At 41.3% G+C, this 26,734-nt stretch overlaps 1 protein-coding gene across 1 annotated transcript in view; it reads right to left on the bottom strand.

Moving 5' to 3' along the window:
• Window positions 1-5,026: 5,026 nt before the first annotated feature.
• The window catches only part of SAXO1 (stabilizer of axonemal microtubules 1), a 27,245-nt gene continuing 5,537 nt past the window's right edge, over window positions 5,027-26,734 (bottom strand). Inside the window, exons 2-4 of the mRNA XM_031609997.2 lie at window positions 13,503-13,682; window positions 10,378-10,580; window positions 5,027-6,181 (exon numbers count right to left, since the gene is read on the bottom strand). Coding sequence (XP_031465857.2) covers window positions 5,232-6,181; window positions 10,378-10,580; window positions 13,503-13,682 — 1,333 coding nt within the window. The 3' untranslated portion in view covers window positions 5,027-5,231. The remainder of the gene's footprint in view (window positions 6,182-10,377; window positions 10,581-13,502; window positions 13,683-26,734) is intronic.

Raw genomic sequence — 26,734 nt, 5'->3', positions numbered from 1 at the left:
AACTGTTTTCCAGGATGAAGTAGGAAGAGTAGTGGTTCATCATGAATCTCGGACAAACTCCTTGAGAGCTCACTGAGAATTGCAGCCACTTTGAACCAGGCTGATACATTAGTTTCTCAAAAACTAGGCCACATATCCCACTAGATTTTGTTGCCCTCTTTTTAAAAATGTTTTAATAAAAATAATAATAATAATAAAAATTTAAATAAGTTTTGTTGCTTATGTTCATCAACAGTATTATGTATTTTATAAGGGCTGATCCAAAAGTAATGCCTCCTATTTATTTTGTTGGCCTACAATGGCAGAGGCAAGATGGTGGTATGGCCGTAGAGGCTGAATCTTCCCACCAATATTCCATCGCATCTTGTTGCATGTGACAGCATGGCAGCAGAGGGGCAGCCTGACACAATGGCATCTGATATAGTAGTGCATCTGAAGCAAAGATGTGTGATTGAATTCTTACATCCAGAAATTATTGCACCGATTGACATTCACTGCTTGCTGAACACTTGTGGACACCAAACAATGGATCTGAGCACAGTGAGGTGGTGGGTTTTGCATTTCAGCAGTGGTGACAGTGACAGTGGGTCACCTCCACTGGTGCACACTGTTACAAGCACAGCATGCAGGTTCTTGTTCATCGCTGGCAAAAATACATAGCTAATGGTGATGCTTATTTTGAAAAATAGAGTTTTGTAGCTGACAATTTGTTCTATCGAATAATGTTATTGTTCTCTTTGTAACTATTGTAGTTTCCATGGAAATAAATAGGATGCATTCCTTTTGGAGCAATATGTGTATATGTATATGTGAGATTCAGGACAATTCCTCTTCACTCAGAGCAGCCCAGGAAAGCCAAAAGGTTGGACACCCATGGGTTAATGGTTCTGCTGAGGAGTAATTTGTTTTGGGCTGCATGGGGAGTTCCCCCTACACTATTCAATAGGCTGCTGGTTTTGTGGGCTTTTTAAGCATAAATTACTGGTTTGAAGAAATGGCCTGTAAGGTTGGTAGATGCTTGTTAAAACACTTCACTTAGTGAAACTCCGAAGGAGTCAGTTTTCACTAATAGCAGACGACCTGGTGATTTTATTACCAAAAAAGAAAAGAAAAAAAAAAAAGACAAAAAAAAGACAAAGAAAAGAAAAATCTTTCTCTTAGTCCACTGAATACAAACCATAGCAAATCACATTCAGCTGGGAGGATCCCATGGGTGCGCTTCTCCTTCAGCAGAAAGCAAAGTATGGCACGGGTCTGCTGGTTGGGAAAAGCAGTCCCCTGAAGCACAAGCAATGGCACTGGGCAGTGCATACAGGCCCTCCTCTGGTGTGCCCAGCTGGGAATAGGTCCCTTTGCCACCAAGCACAGCACCAGTGAGATGAAAGAAGTAAGAAATAAAAAGCCCTGCATGCTGTTAACTCTTTAATATGTCTTTTCCTTCCCTCCCAAATGCATCCTAAAACATCTGTGCAACAGATATCCAGACAGATGGAGAAGTGAAAATCAGGTTGTTCCAAAGCAGCATTTTCCCACAAAAACAAGAAGAAAGGCACAAGCCATCAAATTACTACTTCCAATGTGGGAAAGTGGCAAAGAATGGGGAGGAAGTGGGATTTGTAACAGGATCAGCCAAAAGCAAACTTTGCTGGTGGTACTACAGAAACTTCTTTGTGAAAGATCTTCATCTCTTCAAGCCCACTTGGCATTTCTCTGCCCAAATGTCTCTTTCCAGCTGAGATAATGTGGCTCCCTCTGGGGGGTCCTTTCCACACATCAGGAAAGTTATTTTTTTCTCTCACAATTGAAGGGTTTCCTTTTTCATACATTAAGTCCAACTGCCTGTGGTCTCTGGAGAACCATGGCCAGTAATGGTATTGGTTCTGTCTGTGCTATGAATATCCTCAGTTCTTGCTGAAGAATATTGTGTTTTTCAACATTTTTTTCTTAGATCTGAAATAATTAAAGGGCTGGTAATATGCTTTCTATCTCTGGCAATCTATAGCACTGGTTGAAGCCCTTTCAAGAGCTTGTAAGCACATAGGTATGTAATTCTACGGCCCCTACAAAAAAACTAAGCCTAAACTACCAGATGCGTGTTTCTTTGCGCACTGAACTCTTTCACTGAAGATGGTAATTTGTATGGTACCTCATTTCAAGAAAAGGAATTAAATAAACTTTAATCTGATTAAAGCACTCTTTTGCTTTCAGTCAGATTGGCCTTGTGATAATGCAGTCAGACATTGCTGATGTTGTTGCCAGCATGGGAGATAATAGGGGAAAAAATGCAACTGGAGGTGAAAGTGTTGCAACCCAAGCTCGAACCAGTTTTCATTTCTGTGGAACCACATCTTTCATCATTCAAGTAAACTCATTATGTTCCCCATTGTTATCACAGATGGTTTTAACGAGTTTTTTATATACTTTGAGTCAGAAAAGTCATGGAATCATAGAATGTCTTGGGTTGGAAGGAACCTTTAAAGACTACTCAGTTCCAACCCCCCACCTGCCATGGGCAGAGCTGCCTCCCACCAGCTCAGGCTGCCCAGGGCCCCATCGATCCTGGCCTTGAATGCCTCCAGGGATGGGGCATCCATAGTTTCTCTGGGCAGCCTGTGCCAGTGCCTCACCACTCTCTGAGTAAAAAATTTCCTCCCCCTGTCAACCTTGTTTTATTAGACCATTAGACTATTAGACCATGTAAAAAGTTTGTCTCTCTCCACTTTATAAGTTCCCTACAAGTGATGGAAAAAAGTCTCCCCACAGCCTCCAGACTAAAGAAGGCCACCTCCCTCAGCCTTTCTTCGTTCAAGAAGTACTTCAGTGCTCCGATTATTTGTTTGGCATCCTCTGAACCCATTCTAACAGCTTCACATCTTTCTTGTTTTGGGGGATAACACACTTGGATGCAGTACTGCAGCACGCGGACAGAACAGAGGAGGACAATCACCTCTCTCATCCTGCTGGCCACACCTCTTTTGATGTAGCCCAGAATACTGTTGGCCTTCTGGGCTGCAAGAGCATACTGCTGACTATATCCAGCTTTTCATCCACCAGAACTTCTAAATCCTTTTCCACAGGACTGCTCTCAAGGAGTTCTCCCAGTCTGTACTTGAGTATGGAATGGTTCTGAACCAGTTGCAGTACTCTTCACTTGGACTTACTGAACCTCATTAAGCTTATTTGGAACCACTTCTCCAGCTTTTCTAGGTCTGTTTGGATGGCATCCCTTCATCCCATTGGATCAATTGCACCACTCAGCTTAGTGTCATCAGCAAACATGCTGAAAGTGCACTGAATCCCACTATCCAGGCTACTGATAAACATATTCAAGCATGCCAGTTCCAGGACAGACCCCTGAGGGACAACACTCATGACCACACTCCACCTGGACATAGAACCAATGATCACAACCCTCTGGATGTGACCATCTAACCAGTTCATTATCCATTGAATAGTTCAGCATTCAAATCTACATCTCTCCAATTTATATATAAGGATGTGGTATGGAATCATATCAAGGGCTTTGTAGAATTCCAAGTAGACAACACTAGTTGCTGCAAGGATCTGTTGATCGTCTCAGACAGATCTCAGACATGAGGCCCATCAGACTAGGTTTTCTGTTTCAGTCTTATTTAAAATGGCAATGATGTTTCTCTTCTTCCAGTCACCTGACAGCCACAACTTTTCAAATGTGATGGAAAGTAGCTCAGCAACCACATCTGACAGTTCCTTCAGCTTCCTAGAAGGCACATCATCCAAGCTCATAGACTTGTGCACACTCAATCTCATGAGGCAGTCTCAGACTTGCTCTGCTCTTCCAGTGGGATGGATTTTGCTCTCCCAGCCACCACCTAGAGGTTCAGAGATGTGAGATGTGGGAAAGAAGCCTGACTGACAGTGAAGATAGAGGTAAAGAACTTGCTGAGTACCTCTGCTCTCTTCATATATTTTGAAGTGATTTTTCCCTTGTCATTTATTAGAAAGGGTACGCTCTCCTTTGCCTATCTGTTCTGACCACTGTTCCTGTAGCACCCGCTCTTGTTATTTTTCACATCCCTTAGCAAGTTCAATTCTGTCTATGCCTTTCCTTTTCTTTCCTAACCCCCGCTCACATCCAGACAGCATCCCTGTTTTTTTCCCAGACCATATGTCCCTGCTTTCACTACCTGTGCATGTCTTACACCTCAGCTTCCCAGCAGACATCCAGGTGATTGAAATCCCCCATCAGGATGAGAGCCTACAAGCACAATGCCTCTTGCATATGAAGCAAGAAGGCCTCATCAATAGGCTCCCCTTAAGGCAGCCTGTAATAGACCCCCACCAGATGTCCATTATTGGTTATTTTCACTTACAAGTTCTCAAAATATTCATGGCTGTATCTCAGAGGCTGCTCTTCACAATCTGCCCATTTATCAACATCTATTCACATAGAGGGTGAGTCCCCTGACCCTCCTATCTCTTCTAAAAAGCTTGTAGCTCACAATCATAGTACTCCAATTGTGTGATTCATCCCACCGCATTTCTCTGATAATGATTAGGTCATGGTTTTTCTAGGTGCACTACGGTTTCCAACAGCTCCTGATTATTTCCCATGCTGCATGCACGGTGTAGAGGCATTCCAGCTGGGCTATTGGCTGCGTTAACCCATCTAATTACAAATCTAGGACAAATTTGAGGTTTTCCTTGCTGCTTCCTGGAGTGACAAACATAAATCTTAAAAATTCTTTACTTGGTAATTGTGCATGGTGTATGTATATGTCTTTGATGGAAGTGAAGGACAAGGTCAGATCTCAGAATTTGCTGTCTGGCTGTTACTTCTAGCTGTGATTTCGTATCACATAATTCACTTGAAGAGGTTGTTATACCCCTGTCATCATGGAGGTGCCTGAATTCTTCTTATTCTAACAATTAATTACACCATTGTAAGTTAACTCTCTTGCTACCTTCTGAGCAGGTTATCTCTTCCAAATAAAAAGTAGTCGTTGGGAAAAAGGAAAAAATATATTGAGAATCAGTTTGTCTTGTCTTTGGCTTTTAAATTTTTATTTATACAACTGATTCAGAAAAAGCCAGTGTGTGCATATTAGTTTATTTTTAAATCTTTCCAAATACAAAATCATTTACTGGTTTTAAAGAAGGTTGCAAAAAAAATCAAGATGTTGTTTGTAGCTGCTTCAGAGAAGCCCTGCTCTTTGAATCCATTCTTCAGAAAATTATTTTCATTCTCTCTTTCAGTGGCAACCTTGTAGACATTTCTCTTCAGAAGCAGGGACATAGAATTTGTGACCATCAGCATTGGTTCCCTCGAAGATATATCCAGGTGGGTTTTTGTAAGAGGCTATACACCTAACAACACCCTTTGGTGTGTAGCTGGTAGCATAGATGGTTTTTCCACTTAGTGGAATGTGAGGCCGAGGGCCTGGCCAGGGTGGTTTATAGCTCTTTGTAAGTGTGAATGGTTGAGGCAGATAATGGGTCCGAAAGGTAGTCAAGCAATCCATTGGTTTGGCTGGGAAAGTCAGCTCCGGAGCATGAATGATAGGCTTTACTCTCTTGCACATCCAGGGCTTATAGTCTTCTTTCATTGTCGAAGAGCTGTTAAATGGATCTGTACTTATATTATTTTGTGCCAATGGTAGACACGCCTTGGCTGGCTTGCCATTTAGATGCCTGTAGTGTAACTGAGTAGTGGTATGAAGGTCCATTTTCTCCACAGGAGGAACATATTGAATAGGTTCTTTGGTAAATATAGGAGGCTGTGGCCAGGGTTTGTATTTTTCCTGAAACTCAGTTGAAGAGAAAAATGGATCATGGAGTAACTTTGGCTGGTATGGTTTTGCCAATTTGGCTGGCGTACCAGCCAGCCCTTTGTAAGAAATTTTGTTAGTAGTGAGGCCATTAAATGGGACCTCACTGGGCTTGTATTTCTCATATTGATGGACGTAACGTTTCTCCAGAGGACGTAGCACATAATTCACTCTATAATCTGTCATATTCTCAAAGGGAGCCTTGCTCTTCTGAATCAAATTCAGAGGCTTGAAGCTTTGAGTTGCAACTGGTCCCCTGAAGAAATACTCATCTTGAACAACAGTTCTGTGGTCAAATTTTGCTTCTGATGGGTGATAGCCATGATCTGGTCTGATCATCTCTGTCTTTGGTTCATCCCACGGCATATAGTCATCTGAAACATAGGAGCAATTTAAACATTCATCTGAAGTTCTTTGACAAGTTTAGGCTTTTAGAACATTGTAGGTTTTTTATTACATTTTCTACTGTAACAAATATTTGTTGGAGTTGAAAAAGTTGACAAATCATGTCAGAAACCCACTGAAAGAGCCACTTTAGAAAACTCCAGTAAATGCTTAGTATCTATAAAGAAAAGACAGCAAGTGTCATGAAAATAATTCTGTACCCAATATTTGCCTACAGAGATGGTAAAAACTGGAAAATTTAAATAATGTTGTAAGCCTTGCAGAGATGTTTTCTTCAGGTAACTGAATGCTGTCCTCATGCTCAGTCAACCAGAAATCATTAATATGTAAGTACCATGGCAAGAACTCCAGACTCCTCCTGCATTTATACTGTGGCTAGTTTAGAGAACTGGCAGAGTATGCCTTTGTCTCCAGGAGGCCATACAGATGTCTCCTTAGTATTAGCAGGACAAGGAAAACCAAATGTCTGCCATTCCACTCTAAAGACCAAGTTGCAGAGCTGCCTTTCCTCTTCACACCTTCTCTTAGGATGATTTGCTTTCCTAACTACACAGATGTGATCGTCCTGCTGTTGGCTGAATTTAGAGTTTTGCAGTGCATCCTTGTGTCTGCAAGCTTTTGTGCTCTGTGGCATTTATTCTGCTTTTGGCTTTCCTCTCTGTCATCAGCAAAAGCAGGAACAAAGATGGAGCTGATATATGCCTCCAATTCTTTGTTACTAGCAAAGTTGCTAGAATTTGCAGAACAAGACTGCCCTGACTTAAAGGATTCTATCATATCACTGAGATGGCTCCTACTCCTAATCCTGCTATCTAAATTCATGACCAAGAGAATTTCTAGGAGGCATTTTAAGGGTATTCATATCTTCCTTCCTCAGCAGTACAACAGGCAAAATGAGGCAGTAAAACTTAAAAGATTTACACTCATTCACAGTAGAAATCTATTGCAAAGCTGCCTAGCTCTCAGAACAGTGCTGCAGCCACAAGACCATCTTTTTTCCTTCCTAGGAATCTTGTGCAACTTCCCCTAGAGATCATTATGGTTACTGGTAGGAAGTTGAAATGAAATAGTTTTGGAGCAAACCCAAGCCTTTTTTTTTTTCGTTTTTCCCTCCTTTCAAACCACATTGAGAGTCATGAGGCAAATAAGCTTCCAGCTGACTGCACAGGAAGGAAGTCTGGATTTCAAAGTACTAGAGAGTAAATGATGCAGTGAGGTATCAGGATATTTGAACTCTCCAATCCAAATAGAGCTATTCCTTCTGAATAGCAGTGGCCACAGTACTGCACAAACAAAATTACACAAAGGATGTGTTCATTACAATGTGAAGTTGACCAAAAAAGTCCTTTCTTTGCCCCAATTAGATGACTATTTAAAGTCCTTCTGGTTTAAATCAAGCTGCTCTGCCTTGGAACAAGAGAGGAAAGAGCAGCCACAGGAGCTGTACTCCTCCCAGTAAGAACAGTGAGGCACACTTAGGTCCTTGCAAGGCAGTGGAAGGCAAGATGAGGCCTGTCAACCTGGGGAGCTTCCTGCATTCTGTGTCCAAAACCCTTCCCCTACTGAAGCCCATGAAAAGTCTCCCAGACTCTGTGGGACAGCATTTGATGCCAAACCGGGAGAAAGACTGTCCTTATGTGAACCGCTAATTAGTACAGACAGCTGAGAAGGTGGGCCTGTACAACAGCACAGGTACTCATTTGCTGCTGCTGCCAGTGGCACCACAGCCAAGGCCTTGTGCTCTGCAAGTTCCAGCACCATCAAAGCACCCCAAGTGCTCATGCTTCTACCAGGGGAATAAGAGAGATCCAGACACCATCCGCTAGTGGGATCCACACCTTGTGCCTCTGCTCAGAGTTCATCATTATTCTAGAGAGACGTTTCAGTATGGTGAACCAAGAGTGTACACAGACATGAGATATTATAGGGGATCTGTTAAGTAGTGTCAAAAAATGAGAGCTAGTGAGACTGGGCCTGTCTCTGAGCAAGGGCTGGTTCAGAGATCTAGCAGTTCAGATGACAACCATTAAAAACTATCTATATTCCCCCATCCTTGGTGGAAAATACTCAGTACATTTTGGATGTAACCACAGCTTTTGCAAAATATTTGAAATACGACAAATGAGTCTGTCTTCAATTCTAAAAATGTACAAGCCCTACACATTTGGAGACCTCAGAGGCATTATGAATTCATTTTATTTAGTGTAAGACAATAGTGCTACTACTCCTTCAAAATATGTTACAGTTTTATTGTAAGTCTAATTCTTATCCCATAGATATTAATAGTTTCCCATGTAGCACAATCTTGAAAACATTATGGGGTATAGAAAGGAGCAGAGGATATGAACCATATGTTGTTGGAAGGTTTCACACTTTTCACTGCAAGGAAGACAATGCTGAAATTAGATTACACACCTCCAAATGGATGGAAAAAGCTACACCTGTATCTGTGAAGATGAGAATTTAAAAACCTCAAGATGCAAAGTTATCTGACCTGAATTGTCGGATTCATGTAATAGCATCTTCTTAAACCCAGTTTTATTTGGGACGTGGTGTTTGTAGTGGAAAGGAGAAGAATAATATAATTGGAAAGCTGGTTTAATACCAAAGCAGCACGTTTATATGTTTTATACGCTGCTTGAATTTTTGAATTATGATAATTAATGGAATAGCATGCTACAAAATTTCACACCTTGAGTGGCAATACCTAAAACCTAGTAACATTCAGAGAACAGCACAATGAGAACTTACACTTTTATGAACCTAGGCCTTTAAAAGTGAACTAATTCAGTATGAAACTTGATCTTTCAGGTGGTTTGGATGAAGATTTCCATTTGCAATTTTGAAAAATACTGCAAATTATAACCAAATGTGGCTATATTACATTTCATTAGAGCTCTGGAGTAACAGTTGAGGTATTGACCTAAGCATTGATAAAACACAAAGATACACGTATGATCCAGATACAGAGAAGTTAAGGGTATCTAAATACAGAAGGAAAGATTCTCTGTTTGTGCAAAGCAGTCTTTCTTTGTTGGCTTCACTGAGGCTATTCCAATGGTCACCATCTGCTGATGTAGCCTATACGTAACAAAATGTTCAAACTTGTGTAAATGTGTGTGTTTTACACCTGTGGGTCATAGTCTTCATAAGGAAATTCATTCTAAATAGACAGTATTTCCTGTATACTTAACGTAAAAATTCCAGTTCCTGAAATTGCAAACATGCAGCTGTACCTAAGTCTGGCTTTCAGTCATTGCAGATGGGTAATCATAACTGCATGATTGCATTCATATACGTTCAATTTCTTTACTTCCTTTATCATTCTGAGTTATAAGAAAGATTTGTTACTGTATATTGGAATAAATATCAGTGCCAGCCACCAGTTTTTATATCCATACTGCACAAGAAAAATAAAACAGTAAAAAATATTTTAAAAAATACAATAATGTTATCTGCTTAGCAGCACTGGGTAGCTGGAAGATGTGCAAAAGGGGGCTCCTTTTGACCAAAACTAACACTGTTACTGTGACTATATAGCTGAAATCTTTCTTCCAATGAATGCAAATGAGAAGTAATGCTGGTGGAGAGGAAGGAGCAAAGTCCCCTAAAGCCAAACCATCTACAGCTAGCTACTGCTACTGAGAAATAAGGGCACAGTTAGGTGCACAGTTCACTGTTTTACCAGAAGAACTTGAGTGCTTTGGACATCTGTATGGAGTCTGGATGTCTGTACTTCCCATACATGTCTCTAAAATATTAACTCTGCAGCCCACAAAAAATTAATACCATGCTTCATCACCTGCTCAAACCCAGTGAATTCTGCACATATAAAGTGACTAATCCACTGATAAAACAACATTATGTTCAATATATCCTAAAAGCAATACTGATTGACCCATATTCTGGAGTTCAGATGGCCTGTTTCTACTCAGATGCCTGCAGGTCTGCCAGATATGGAAAGGAGGTGAACTCACAGGTACCCAATGTTGTCATTAACATGAGGCTGACAGCACCACCTTGTATCTCTGTGTTAAATTTTTGTGCGTCTGCAGCAGATTCAATCTGTCGGTGCACCTGCACAGAATTGCACACTGTTTCAACCTGCCTTCTTCAAAAATGAAACTGCTTGTAAAGTCCTGAATGAAGTTGCAAGAATACATACCTTTATAAGTGGATTTTGTGTTCATCTTGGCACTGGAGATTTCTCTTGTCTCACAGGGGAGGCAAGGAGGTACTTGACAGATAGGGTAGGAGTTATAGTCTTGTTTATAAACAGAGGTCAAATCCATGCTCTCATCACTCTTGACATGCTTTTCAGGTTCTTTAAGTTTCTGTGGCAACACTTCATGAGCTACATAATCTCTCCTGTGAATAATAACATCATTAAGTATTTTGTTTTAAGGACAGAATTATGCTCTTCTCCTGGACGCATATAGAAATTAATACTTCGCCTAGTCTCCACAGACTAATAATGTCTGGATAGTATACAAGCTGTAAAGAAAAAATGCAAGCCTTTCAATTTTGGAAATCTGGACTGTGAAAAAGAAACTTAAACAGTTCTGGACAATCCAGAACAGGCCAGATTTGTCAGATTCCCTCTTCTCTCCACCCAGTGAGGTTAACAGTCTCATACAAATCTCTCTCTGTTCTACAGTGGAGTAATAGAAGAAGACATAAGTTCTTTTAAAAAACCCAGTAATTACTGCAGGCTACCTGGTATGCACGGCAGAGGGGAAAGTAGTCTTCTTAGCCAATGTATTGTAGTGCAATTCAACTGAGGATGGGGAGGTAGTAACAAGTTTAACAGCAAGACAATAGTTGAGGAGATAATTATCAGCACAACCAGGCAGTCAGCTTTTTTCATGTACCACATAAGAGAACTATTTTAAGATGTTGGGGTACTGTGTTCAAGGATTCTCTGGCAATGGGAGAAATTTTTCTCTCTGACCATTGCCATACAACAGAAACTGAAGTGGAGATAACAGAGGACAGATTGATATGCTGATAACTCAGCATTTCTACAACCAAGGCACCATAATAAATGGTACTGCCTGCAACTCCTGAACTTTAATAAGGGAGGCTTGTTGCTTCTATGTGACGCCTATCAGGAGTGGTAAGAATGAGACAGTTCATGAGTGTGTCCATGATGACAAAGGAGGTAACCAATAAGAGCAGGCAGAAGCTTTTGTTAGGGGAAAGTGAAGCTCTCAGGTTCATGTTAAAGGGGTTCTTGATGCATTTTTTCATTTGAGAAAGATCTTAGCATATCACCCTACCAGAAGCAAGGAAGGTCCTTGAAAGTTCATTCCATCATGGAAATGGGCACAGTGCAAGTGTAGGGATTTCTACTGAACAATACAATGCAGCAGTGTAGCTGTGAAGCATAAAGAGCAGAATCACAGAATGGCCAGGGTTGGAAGGGACCTCAAGGACCATGAATCTCCAAACCGCCTGCCACATTCAGGGCCACCAACCTCCTCATTTAATACTAGACCAGGCTGCCCAGGGTCCCATCCAGTCTGGCCTTAAACACCTCCAGGGATGGGCCATCCACAGTCTCTCTGGGCAGCCTGTTCCAACACCTCACTACTCTCTCTGTAAAGAACTTCCCCCTGACATCCAACCTAAATCTTCCCTCCCTCAAAACCATTTCGCCTTGTCCTGCAGTTATCAACCCTTTCAAAGAGTTGATTCTCCTCCTGTTTGTTGGCTCCCTATAGGTACTGAAAGGCTGCAATGAGGTCACCCTGCAGCCTTCTTTTCTCCAGGCTGAACAAGCCCAGCTCCTTCAGCCTGTCCTCACAGGGGAGGTGCTCCAGTCCCCTGATCATCTCCGTGGCTCTCCTTTGGACCCTCTCCAACAGCTCCCTGTCCTTCTTGTACTGGGGGCTCCAGACCTGGACACAGTTCTCCAGATGGGGCCTCACAAGAGCAGAGTAGAGGGGAACAATCACCTCCCTATCTCTGCTGGCCACCCCTCTTTTGATGGAGACCAGGATACCATTTGCCTTCCAAGCCGCAAGGGCACACTGCTGGCTCATGGCTTCATCTATCAAGACCCCCAGGTCCTTCTCTGCAGGGCTGCTCTCGAGGACCGCTCCTTCCAGTCTGTAGGGATGCCTGGGATTCCTCCAGCCCAAGTGCAAAACTCTGCACTTTGCCGTGTTGAACCTCATTACGTTCACCCAGGTCCACCTTTCTAGCCTCTCAAGGTCCCTCTGAATGGCATCCCTTCCTTCAACCGTGTCAACCGCACCACTCGGTGTTGTCAGCAAACTTGCTCAGGATGCATCGATTCTGTCATCAATGTCATTGATAAAGATGTTAAAGAGCACCAGTCCCAAGACAGACCCTGGGGGACAACTCTCATTACTGGCCTCCACCTGGACATAGAGCCATAGATGACCACCCTCTCTGTCTGTGGCCTTTCAACCAGTTTCTTATCCATCGAGTGGTCCACCCATCAAATCCACATCCCTCCAGTTTGGAGATAAGGATGTGGTGGGGGACCATGTCAAAGGCCTTGCTCATGTCCAGGTATATGACATCGATCGCCTTCCCCTTGTCCACCAATGCCATCACTCCATCATAAAAGGCCACCAGATTGGTCAAGCATGACTTTACCCTGGTGAAGCCGTGCTGGCAGTCTCAGATCACACACTCATTCCCCGTGTTATCAAGCATGTCATCCAGGATGATTTGTTCCATGATCTTCCCAGGCACACAGGTGAGACTCACCAGCCTGTAGTTCCCTGGGTCCTCCTTGCTCCCTTTCTTGTAAATGGGAGGGATGTGACCCTTCCTTCAGCCATCCTCCACTCCACAGAGCCAACCTTGAAGAACACACCATAGCCCCTTTCCAATCATCAGGCCTTACCATATTCATGCCCTATTGAAAACTACTCATTCTGGTTATACATACGAAGTCTCATACATAACACAGAACAAAAGAAAAATGTTCCTCTAGTATGATCCGTGGTTTCCAAGGCAATTTTCCTATTTGTTTTCTGAAAGTTTACCCAAAATACAACGTGGACAAACTCCAAGATCATGACTCTGCCACTGTGCTCCATGTATCCTCCAGTCAGATCACATCTCAATCCTGGGGAAGTGCAAGAAAAATGACTCTTGCCTCCACTATCACAGCTAATTACAGTGTTTGTACACCAGCACGTAAGTCTTCACTTTTTTCTGGAGACAATCATTTTTGTTTTTTCAATTACCCGTCTCTCACACACATATATTCTCCGAAGCACAATCCTTACTCTTATTCACTACTTCTCATACTTTGTCATTGAAGTGCCTTCCATGGGTGTCTTTGCCGTCTTATATTCTGCTTTTGGTTTGAAAGAGTCTCTGGGAAGAGTGCTGGGATAAAGAGGATATTTCTCCATGTACTCTGACAGTGCACATGTCTTGTCACTCTTCTCAAAGGGCTTGGTGAGCAGATGTGGACAACGGTGACATCTGCAAGGGAAAAAGTAGAACAGAATTTAGCGTCTCACTTTCTTTTTATGACAGCTGATTAAATAGGCCTTGTGTAAATCTACTGCAGGTTGCAAATACAAAATAATGGTGAGTATTAGAATGACTGCTACAGCGTTGATTATTCAAACTGGAAAAGCACAGCCTTCAAAAATAATGGATTGTTTCTGCTTTCTCCAATAGCCTGCAGTGAAAAAAGACAGTGAAGCCAACAAAAACAACCTAAGAAAAACAAGTTCACCTAGACAAAGAAAAAAAGCAAATTAATCTGAGATAAAGCAAAGTACCTCGTTTTGTGCTGGACTGGAAATTAAATTTAACATTTCTTTTGTTCCATTTCTCATTAGTTTATTGTCCTACTTTGCACTCATACTGCGCTCACAAATGAGAAAAAAGGGTTATATGTTGGGAATATCCATTCACTCATGTTTGGGGAGTACTGCTCTGACAGGCACAATTGCAGGAAAATAGACATGTGAATTATATTATGATCTGAATCGCTATGACTAGTTATATTTGCCCCAGGATCAGCCAGAGTATCATAAAGGTATCTCCTGTAGAATTCTCTGCAAGGTTTGTACTTTGATATGCATGTACTTATCAGTCTTCTGAACACCTATGGAATTGCTCTAAAGGCTAGAATAATGATATGAACAATTCCGTCATCTTATTGCTTTTTACTGTTCTCTCAGTACTTTATAGAACCTTCCCTTTTTTTAAAAAAAGCCTGTAGTGAACTAGAGCCAAAGTAGTTCCATCAGCTTCAGTAGATCAACATTATATTGAACCAGAATGATCCTTGCTTCTGGTGAGAGGTCACTTCTAACAGAAGAAGCTGTGGTGCAGCACATTTAATACCCTAAGGTGTTAGGGTATGAGGACAAGGCTTCTATATAAATAAGAGAGTCAACAGAAGGGTGAAGAGAAGAATCTAATCATTTGCACTCATGAAATCATTTGCACCTAACATGCTTCTTTCTGTTCTTGCGACCTCTCTGAAAAGCACTTGGTGACAAAAACCTTCCCAACACAATCTGCGCTGTCTCTTTCCGGCCATATTTTTGGTCTTTCAGAATTCCTAGGAATTATTCTTCAGCCTCCAAGGGAAAATGATCTGCCTGCACTTTCTGCTTCAGGTCTGCTGGCTTCACACACTTCCCATAAGTGCATTTTCCTACACCTACTCTCTTAAAGTCTGTGACACAATATATAAGTCTTAAGCTTGACTTTGCAGAGTGCCCTTATGTCTGCTTTTTATGACAGAATTCACTCAAGCACAGTGGGAGAAATAGCCATATCATATCACCTCTTTCACCACCTTCCAAGAGCTGTATATACAGACACTGGCCAGCAGTAGCATTTTGCAAATCAAGACTTAATGACACTTCATTAATATCATCAGGTAGTACCACATTATGGCTCACCCACATACACAGAGCTTGGAAGGGCTCTTGCAACAACAGGTTTCCAAATATTTTGGAGCAGAGGTTTTGTGCAGCTTCTTGCCTATGGTAAGCAGGCTGTGCTGTAAGCACTGAATCCTGTGTCCTGAGGGACTGAGCCTCCCTCTGTAGCACTGTTGGTACTGGCAAGATGTAAGGGTCCTGCAGATCAGCATGATGAGGGTGGGTAACCCAGGTGCCTTTCCAGAAGACCACACGGCAGTAGAAAGGGAAATGTTGCTGAACCAACATTTATCCACTTGCAAACATGCTGGCAATGCAAATGCTGGAGTTCTCCCGAAAAGCCCTGGACGGAACAAATGCCAGGATCTCCAGCACACAGCAGACACCACAGCTGCCAAACAGTTTGCCTTCAGTAGGGACCAGCATAATCTTGCAATACAAATGGCTTTACACCTCAATTGACCATTCACTTTTTAGGTACATTCCTGCTTTCTCTGATGAACTTCAAGCATGAAACAGCATCAGAATGAAATGTTTCAGAGTTACTTATTAGGAAAAGCAATTTTCCCAGAAATTAATCCCTCTTAACATGGCAGAAAAGAACATCTGAATCTTTTGTTTGCCATTATTTTGTATTAAATTGTGACACATGCTCACAGATATTAGAGTAACACTAACAGAGTACAAGCAGAATATGATCATCTTTGGTAACTCACTACCAGTATATGATACACATAATGAAAGGTTCAGTTATGCATTCAGAAAGATATTCTTGGAAATACTTTACCAGAGATTGATGTAAATAGCAGAGACTCTTAAGAATAAGGAGTGGAAGAATGCTAGACCTTGGAGTTTGCTAAACTTTTCCAATCCTGCTGGCATAACAAGTATGTATTAAAGAACTACACAGTTCTCCAGTATCGAAGTCACTGTTATGTGGCTGAATAAATGGGAGGCTGCCTTACAGTTGCTGGTGTTTTGCATTTGTAAAACTGCACCCTGTCTTCTAAATGCCATTGAGACCAATACTTTGATACTGCTAGTCTTGACTGTTAAGATTTTTTTTCTTCTTTGGCTGATTCTTCTCTGAAGAATCCTGTTGAAATCATTCTTTATTGTGGTCTACCACATTAGACCGCACAGTATTTGTAATCAAACACGATAAGGAAAGGCATAGGTTTTGTAGGCTGACTAAGAGTTATGGGAGAAATCTTGTAGTTATGTGTGAGGCTTCAAACATGTGAAAGAGCATGGCTTGAGGAATTGTTTTTTTTTCCCAAGTCAATAATCAGTACCCACTTCCCTGTATCTCAGAGAGCTCTATTGCTGCAAAAATACATTTTTAGGTACAGTTTTCCTAAGCAAAAATTAACATCAACATAAGTTCTGTATTCTCAAGAAAAAATAGCAAACCAAGACTTGAAAGTACATTACTGTGATGATCACTTATGATCTGTGGTAGGTTGGTTCTCCTACCAATTCTGAAGATCTATCTCAGATTTATGGAGATTTCAACGGCATTTAACAAAACATATGCAAGCCTGGAGGAAGGATTAAATAAAGACAAAAAGACAGAAACTGCACTTTTAAAAGCTTAATAAAAAGAAATAAATCAAACATAATTGGTTACATCACACACACACTGAGCTGTGCTGACTGAAAAAGGTCTGGAAGGCAAAACATTCAGAATTAGCTATATATATATATATTCAGAAGTTATTTTCACAGGAGATAGTGTAACTTGGTGCCACAGGCTAGCATGTGTTTCTGTCCCACAGACAGGATATATTTGTAGTTTGTCTGTGTAGCTGTTTACTCCACATTTAAGGATGTTAGATTTGGTGGACAGCAGATCATATGTTGATTAGCAATTCATATTTCTCTACAGATTCTTTCAGTGCATAAAAACAGCATCCACTCTTGGCTCACAAAACAGAAATCTTCAGCCCATTCTGCTCGTTTCCATCTCATAAAATGCAGCCAAGCAGTTAACACCAATCTCCACATTGCATCTGCATGGCTCAGAGTACCTCTGATAGTCAAAGCAAGATGGAAATCAGATAAAAATACATTTTGAAGCCTTCAAGAGCTACAAACTTAACTCCCAAATAGGAAAATGAACTTGCACTCCCATGTCTTCAAAGGAGTTGGGTTCATTTAATCAGAAGCTGAGATTCAATACATTAAGAATTTATCAGCTCATGTTAAAATCTTGTTTTTGCTAAGAATGGTTAATGGTTAACCTGGAGCACAGGACCAGAGCCAAAGTATTTGATTTCAGTTTCTGCATTAACCAGGATCTCCCCAGTCAACACAGTTCTTTCTCAGCTGTAGATGAAATACAGCACTCTGCACAGATGGAGGAGGAACACTGTGGAGTACATGAATTTCTCAAGATTAACTTCTTAGAAATATCTGATTTTTAAATGTCTGTGATTGTGATGGAGTACTGAAAGTACTGATGGAATGGTGATTTCTATTATTAACATAATAATTTTATCAGTTATTTATTTATTATTTATCAGGGGATTACTACTGCCACAGAGGTCATGAATGCCGTGGTATTACTACTTAAGAAGAAAACACAGGACTCATAAATGGCTGAACTGTCGTTCAGGAGAATATGATTTTCCTTTGCAATCAAATCTGGTGATCAGACCAGCATGTAAGTAGTACATATGATAGCACTCCCTTGATCACATAATCTGCTTCTTGCACCTTCTCTGGCTTCCACAAGTGACTAGACCAAATCAATATCATAGAAATCTCCTGTTTGTGGGAACTGTAATACCATCCAAAGAAAAACAGGAATATCAAAATGCACCAAAGAAATGGGATATGTCCATATGGGATATGATGACCAACAGCAAAGAAAATAACTGAACACAAGTCTTTATTTGTGCAAATCTCTTCCAAGCAGTGGAAATGAAATCAGAGGCCTGGCTATATGACTGCATTACAGATGGATGGACAGTAAGTAGATGTCTATGAAGAGGAGTATCCATTTGCAAAGTATGAAAGCATATCACATTTAAGTACTGGATTCAATAATAGTGTCAGAAAAAAATGAAATCATATTGTAGCCAGGGTATATGGAATGCACAAGGTTCTGCTTTTAGGCAATGAGCTGTTCTGAAACAAAATGTAAATGACAATAAATACTAGAGATCAGGGGAGAAAAGCTTTACAAACTTGTGATCATAACAAAACCAAAACTTCAACCTGACACCTTTGGGAGGTTAACTGAATTTCCACATAGCTCATAAGCTTTTTCCTTTGTTTCATAATAGAATGTTGAACTCTGGATCCCAGACTTCACAGTGTGTTTCTCTGCACATACATTCACCCATCTTATGTTAATCGGTTAGAATAGATGGATCAGTGATTAACCTACAAACAAATATAAGTGAAGGAAGAGAGATTTGACACATTTGCATGTACATTAGTCTTTGCTGTGAGTTCAGGTAAAAACTTTAAAAAAAGAGACACACCCATGTGTAGATGTTCAGTGCTTAACGGCAGGAAAAGAATGAAAGACTCAGGGTCCACCAACTTCACCCACATCAGAATGCCACCACTGGAACCTATGATGTCAGTAAGCAGGCTGATATGGTGGAAGAAGTCAAAAATTTGCTTTTTGCTATTATATGATGTTGGTTGTGTCCCTTTCAAAAGCCACATGCACTAATTGTGGTCATCCTTTTTAATCATAGAATCACTCAGGTTAGAAAAGACCTCAAAGATCATCAAGTCCAACCATGACCTAACCATACTACCGTAACTAACAACCCTTCACCAAATCATGTCCCTGAGCACCATATCCCAACGGATTTTAAACACATCCAGGGATGATAACTCAATCATCTCCATGGGGAGCTCATTCCAGTGCTTAACCAACCTTTCTGTAAAGAAGTGTTTCCTGATATCCAACCTAAACTTACCCTGGCGCAACTTGAGGCCATTTCCCCTCGTCCTGTCACCTGTCACCAGTGAGAAAAAAACAATCCTGCTCTTGCTGTAAGCTCCGGAAGAGAGCAATGAGGTCTCCGTCAGCCTCCTCTTCCCCAGACTGAACATCCCCAGTTCCTTCAGTCTCTCCTTGTAGGGCATGTTCTCCAAGCCCTTCACATGCCTTGTTGCCCTTCTGTGGACCTGTTCCAGCACCTCAATGTCCTTTCTGTACTGAGCTGCCCAAAACTGAACACAGTACTCAAGGTGAGGCCTCACCAGTGCCGAGTACAGGGGCAGGATTACTTCCTTAGTCCTGCTCACCACACCATTCCTGATACAAGCCAGGATGCCATTGGCCTTCTTGGCCACTTGGGCACACTGCTGGCTCATATTCAGCCAACTGTCCATCAGTACACCAGTCCAGGTAAACTTCTGTGCTGAACTCACTATAATCCTCATAGTGACTCCTGCCTTTACTTACATTATCTTACTTTCTGCATCTGAAACCAAGAAAAAAGCTTTGATACAATCTTCCTGACAATCTCATCTCAAATATCCTTGATGAGCAAATGCTTTAGTGTTTCTTTAAGAGAAATCAATATGATTTTAGTAATAATAAATACAATTTAGAGGGCTTTGTTGACTTACTCATACTTTAATATTTGAACATTCATAGGAGATAATTTGTTAAATATATTTTTACCTCTTTCATATATGTATTCTTTGAATATCCTTTCTATTCTAAATATGACAACATGCATAACATTTTCTCATGAAAAATGAGAAAATTTCATGAGAAAATGTTATGCATGTTGTCATATTTAGAATAGAAAGGAAGTTTAAAGTTGCTGACTATCACTATCTGTATGGATCCTTTGTTTTTTTGGTTTTTTGTTTGTTTTTTGCTTTTTGGCTCAAAGCTTGCTTTCTGAGGTATTTCTTGTGATAAGACTCTGGGAGATGAGAGATGGGTGTTGCCGTGTGGAATCAGCATCACTGTGTGGGCAATTTTACATTTTAAAGCATTTCTTTGGAGCTGTTTGCCTTCAGAAGAGATTGCTCAGGACTGTTTACTGGCAGAAGATCTAGCCTGTGACCACATAACTCCAGCTTGCTATGGGAGACTGGGGGACGATGCCATTGTATCCTGTGAAGGCAAAATACTCCTTGCTTTTTCTTTCCTATCTTTTCTATTGCCCTCCTTCCCTTCCCAATTACCCTAACTCATAATAGTGTCTGTCCTCCCTTTCCCCATCTCCATGATTAAGATCTGTAATAAACTTGTCGGGCCAAGATTTGAACCGTTGTTTCTTAATCTCACGCTGGGTATACAGATATCAAAGAACCTCCTCTCCCTCCTATAAACTGGAGCGAGACATTATCTCAAACAAAATCTGTGCAAATGCAGGCAGTATTGTAGACTGCATAATTATTTTTTTGTCAGAATTCATTCATCCTATCTACGTGGAGGAAAGAACAGAGAAACTGATGCCAAAATTCAGTTACAAGAGTTCCTGGAGCTGTCATTGTGAGAGCACATACTAAACATTTGTGGCTGCATTACTTTTGGCAGCTGACCCAAGGCATTAGCAAAAGAAAGATCCAATCAGACAAATAATTATTATAAATTATTTGTGGAAAAAGTATTCTTTAAAACTGGAATACTCTCTTGATAGCAAACAGGTTGATAGCTATGTACAGGGATGCTATATTTGGGTGGTAATGGGTTTAACTCTCATAAAACGAATACAATGATCTCAGTGTTCTCCAATTGGGAACTAAGTTTCTTATCCCTCTCAACCAAGACAGCAGATATAGTGTAATTAGATCTGTCACAAAGTACTAAAATGCCATCCTTACTTCATGCCTGAAAGCTCTCAGATTTCAGGACATTAACACAATCACTGCATATCATGCTTTATGATAGGTTTTGTAAGTTTCTACAGCATGATCTCCTGAAGTCCTTCCCTGTGCTTGCACACCCACTGCACCTAATCAGCAGTGATGGAGCACAGATCCCATTCACATCTTAGATTGTATAGTACTACCACACATCAAGTAGAGGCACGCACTTGATATTTGTCTGAGACAGAGAGCAAGAAAGGTATTTCATATAATCTAAAAAATAAGCAATTTACAGATCAGCCTTCATAGAATTAACCTGTAGCCACAGATTAATTCCCTAGAGGAAGCAAGCTGCTTGGATGTTTAAAGTCAATACTGTTACCACAGATATTTGCCAACGAGTTGTATAGGTGTTTAGGATGCAGACCAGCCGAGTGAACTCTAACTGGGGTGGCAGAGACAGAGACAAAAGAACGACCACTTACCCACTTAGTACCAAGCTGCACAACTGCATTTCATGGCTATTACGGACCATAAAACAGTATCTTTAAGAAAAGTGTGATAGGCAAGTATCAAATGGAGGCAACTTCCCTCCTAAATTGATGTTGTACAGATGTAACATTTTACGTTGTCTGCTTGCATGTTCACACTACCGAGGAACAAAATTCATGGATATAACTATTCTAGCAGTTTGGACTTCACGATTTACGAGGGCTGCTCCAAAAGTAATGCTTCCTATTTTACCACAGTGGCTCACAATGCCAGAGGCAGACACTGGAGGTATGGCAGCAGTATTCGCACCAATATTCCATTACATCTTGTTGCTGTGTGACAGATAGCAGAAGAGGAGTGGTAGGACAAAATGGTGTCTGACATGGAAGTACATACAAAGCAAAAAGATGTGGCTCACATCCACTGGTGCAGATTTTTACACACACTGCATGCAGGCTCTTGTTCATCATAAACTGAATAACTCCTTCCCAATTTGGTAAACTAACCATAATTCACAGAATCACAGAATTGTAGGGGTTGGAAGGGACCTCCAGAGATCATCAAGTCCAATCCCCCTGCCAAAGCAGCCGTTTCCCCTTGTCCTGACTCCACACACTGCTGAAAATTCATGATTGCAGTGGAAATAAGCACTGATGTGGCAGACAGAGGGGGAAAAGCAAGAGAGATCATAGAGAAACAGACACTACAGATGAATCTATGAATTAAGATTACTAACAGAAATGAACTAGCCTATGGTGGGGGTTGGAGCTTGATGACTTTTAGGGTCCCCTCCAACCAAGACATTCTATCATTGCATGACATTATTATATTTCTGCTCATAGCTTCTTTGTCAGTAGATCTCACTTCACCTCTCAGCCCCACCCCAAAATGAGTTACCACTGTCTTATTTTTACAAGCGGAGGCAGAAAAAGACCAAGTTACACTGCAAAAGCTGCCAAAGACAACTGTATCCAAACCAATGCCTGCTATTCTGGTTCCATCATTCTGTTCCATGCCCTTCATGTTGCTTTTCTTTCCTGAACACTACACCAGAAGAGTGCCACAACACTAACTTTTTGACGGTAACAAAATACAGTTAGAGTGACCCTAAAGGAGCCAATTTCATTTGCTCTTTGTTCAGTCAGCCATGGACACTCAGATGTGAAGGTCAGCAAGCCTCTGCAGCCACTCTGCCTAAGAAGCGCTGCACTCTCCTGCAAGCCAGAAGGAGTCAGAGTCCAGTCACAAAGGTGGTGTGACCACTGCTCTGTGGGATGGATGCACAGCTCTAAACCAGAACACATCTAATTACATTTAATGGCAGGGATCTCCCTGTGCAAAGCTTTAGAAATACTACTTTTTGAAAAAATAATTCCACTGGTTCATTTCTTTTTTATAAAAAGGGAAATTAACTTCCTTTGATCTTGAGAAAATAGAGTAATTTTAAGAAAGAGGCATCTGGAGAGGTCTTTAAAAACTGTTGTAGACTCAGAGGAGCTGAAGTGACACCTTCTACAGGTAATTCCCTTTTACATTATTGAAATATTCCTCTGCAGTTAGTAGATTTAAACTGGTGTACAACAAGAGGACTTACTTAAGAGAAAAATAACTTCCTGTGTTCTTTTAACAGGACCTGAGCTTAATGCCACGGTAAAAATGAATACTTCCGCAGAACATATTCTGAAAGCATGATTTCACCAACAGATCCAGCCCTCAGGAAGCATAAAGAGTGCTGATAAAACCAGATCTCCAACATCTGTTTGCTCTGATCCATGTCATTAGTCTAGTTCAGTTGGAAGCAACTTAAACAGGTCATCTAGCCTAACTGCCGAGGCTCTTCAGAGAAAGAGACTGAAGAAAATTAATTAAGGCATTATTTAAATGCCACTTGCATGCTGATGCATGGGGCATCAACCACCTCTCCAGAAAGTCTGTTCCAGTGTTTGACCACCTCCATGGTAAAAAAAAAAAAAAAAAGAAAAAAAAAAAATCCAAATGTCTAAACCTCCCCTGTGGCAACACTTTGCCAGTTCTGTGCATCTTGTCATTTGTAACCAGGAGCCAAGCCCAGCACCTCTCTCTGCTTTCCATCCTCAGGTTGCTGCAGAGAGATGTTGAGGTCACTTCTCAGCCTCTTCTTCTTCAGACTGAGCAACTCTAGTGCATTCAGTCCCTTCACTGGACAAGCTTTCCTGCCCTGGTGCCCTCCTCTGGATGCTTTCAAGAACACTGACATCCTTTTTATATCGTGGAGCACAAAACTACAAGTTATATTCAAGGTGAAGCTGCACCAACTCTAGACGGAGCAGGAGAATCCCCTGTTTTGTCTGGCTGTGCTGTAACTAATGCATCCCAAAATTCAACTTGCCCTCTTGGCTGCCAGGGCACTCTGCTGGTTCTTGCTGAGCCTGATGTCACTGACTCCCAGATCCTTTTCTGCTGAGCTGCTCTCCAGCCACTCATCTTCCAGTCTGTGCCTGTGTCTGGCACTGCTCCACCCCAGGTGCAGAACCTGATATTTTCCTTTGTTGAACTTCATGCTATTTTTTATTCCTCAGTGCTCCAATCTATCGAGACTCCTCTCCAAGGCCTTATCACACCAGGGAGTTTTCTATTTTCTAAATGCAAGCCAAGAATGAAAGGGGTAATGAGAGGAGGAGGAGATTTACAACTCACTCACTCCTACATTAAATTTGTTTCTCACTCCGAGAAGGCAGTTTTCCACCATCTCTACTCTTGCATTAAATTTACAATCTGAAATAAGGAAAAGCCTGGTTAGCAATACAGCAATATAGTCTGGCAAAATAAACTGTAGAAAAAGAAGAAACAGAAGTGCAGGCAAATTTTGGCTGTTAAAAGAAACAGTCACCTGCCTTGCCAGTATTCTAGGCTTTCCAAAAAACATGGCAAGAAGTGCAGTGCCCAGCACTGCATTTGGTTTTGGCCAGAATAGAGAGCAAATATCATGCCACAGAGCAAATTAAAAACATGAGTGCAGTGGCACTACATATGCCTTCCAGGCCATCCTCCTGTTCCCTAGGACATATAGTCCCCTTGGGAGCTCAGATGCAGAGCCAAGAAGAGCAAGGATAGGAACCACCAGCGCTAGGTCATGTCACATCACTTTCCCTTTGGAAAGGAAGGGAAAATGGCATCTTGCTCTTTTTCTTTTGCCTTGCCAGATCATTTTATGTCAAAGAAAGAATGAGCACTGGAAATACTGCATCTTTCCAACTCAAAGACCTAGTCAAGCTGCAAAACACTTCAAATCCTGACTGCAAGCTTGCACTGCTTCCTTGTGGTTGTGTGAAATAGGCCTTGGTCCTCTTCATGACGGGACAGATCAGTCCTATACAGCAGTTCCTGCCCCACTGATGGGCCTGGCCGAGAAAAGGTAGAGGCTAAAGTCTCCGAAGAAGAAGATAAACATTTTCCCTTTGTTCTTCATGTTCAGCCCTGTGCAAGATATGTAGGACAATCTTGTTGTCTCTTTCCTGAATAGTCATTAGGGAAAGTGTCTGAAAGTGAAAGTTGCCCTCTCACCTGTTGAAAGAGATGGAGTGCAGTGTTGGCAGCTGTAAATGCAGAATGAGTTCTGTTTAAGTTTGAAGTAAAATAATTGTTAACAGGTTGTCCACATCAAATCCAAATCACTTTTCTCTTCAAAAATGAGTAGCTATTACTCAAAATGGAAGTCTGGAAACCTTAGATCATCACAAGTCTTTTCATAGACAGTAGGTTCACAGCTGTCACAAGGAAAATGAAGCTCACCCAGAAGCACTCTTTATAACTATCTTGATTACATCTAATGTAGTCCTGTTTGTTGCCTGGGAGAAAGGCCAAACCCTTCTTCACCACAACCTCCCTTCAAGTCGTTCACTGAAGTTGAAAACATGGTTCAGTAGCTTTCCCATCATAAAAGACTCTGCAACAGGCAAATAAGAGGAGGGAAAGAAGCTACAAGCTGAAAGCAGATGCTAGCAGATGCTCTCCGATGCACCAAGAGATGTGAGAAACATGCTGGGAGCAGGAACAGCAGAGAAGTTACTAGAATCCAGCGGACTGTTATGATGGAGTGACTATATCAGAGGACAAGAGAAAAAAGGAATTGATGTCACCTACCTCAACTTCTGTAAGGTTCTGACATCATCCCACAGAACATTCTTGTCTCTAAATTGGAAAGAGATGGGTTTGAAGGTTGGACTGTTCAGTAGATTAGGAATTGGCTGGATGGCTACATCACAAAATTCCTGGTGAATGGCTCAACTTCCAAGTGGAGATCAGCGATGAGCAATATCCCTTCAGGATCCACCAGTGCTGTTTAACATCTTTATCAACAATCTAGACAGTGGGCTCAAAGTGCATCCTCAGCAAATTTGTGGATGACACCAAGCTGAGTACTGCAGTTGAAAGGATAGAATGAAGGGTGGCCATTCAAAGGGACCTGGACAGGCCTGAGAAGTGGACCCGCTTGAACTTCATGAAGTTCAACAAAGCCAAGGACAAGGTGCTGTACCTGGGTCAGGGTAATCCCAATCAGTACCAGCTGGGTGATGAATGGGTTGAAAGCAGCACTGCAGAGAAGTTGAGGTTGTTCAGGCTGAGGAAGAGAAGGTTCTGGAGATATCTTTTTGCAGCCTTTCAACACTTTAAGGGGGCTTATAAGAAAACTAGAGAGACATTTTACAAGGACATGTAGGGCAAGCAGTAATGGTTTTAAACCGTAAGAAGGGAGATATATGTTAGATATGAGGAAGAAGTTTTTTACTCAAAGGGTGATGAGACTCTGAAAAAGGTTGCTGTGAAAAAGAGAAGCTGTGGATGCCCCACCCTTGCATGTGTTCATGGCCAGGTTGGATGCCCTGTGATGTAGTGAGAGATGTCTGCTGACAGCAGCAAGATTGGATTACATGATTGTTAAAGGTCCTTTCCAACCCAAACTATTATATATCTATGAATATTTACTACAATAATAATTCATTTATTGCTACAAGGGGAAAAATAACAACAACAACAAAAGACCCACAGTTTTGTTTTTCTGGCCACCACAGATTATTTTCCACAAAATATCTGCGAGGGCTACTGAACTGCATATTTTTCAGTCAATATTTACTTAGTCTTCTCATTGAAAACAAAAATTCTTTCTGAACCATACAATAGGAGAAGTGGAGAAAGAACTGGAACTGATGCCTTTTGCCACAGAAAATGTCACCCATATTTAACTGAAGTATATTGCCAAGCAAATTAATTCTAGGAAGAGAATGAAACATTTTCCTGAACTAAAAGGCAATATACAATAAATGCAAACTAATTTAAGCATCAGCTCTACCTCCTTTGATT

This window comes from Phasianus colchicus, chromosome Z (genome assembly GCF_987193195.1).
Source record: "Phasianus colchicus chromosome Z, bPhaCol1.hap1.1, whole genome shotgun sequence".
Lineage (NCBI taxonomy): Eukaryota > Metazoa > Chordata > Aves > Galliformes > Phasianidae > Phasianus > Phasianus colchicus.
The sequence above is the reverse complement of the archived record's forward strand: the minus strand, read 5'-3'. Positions and strand labels throughout refer to the sequence as shown.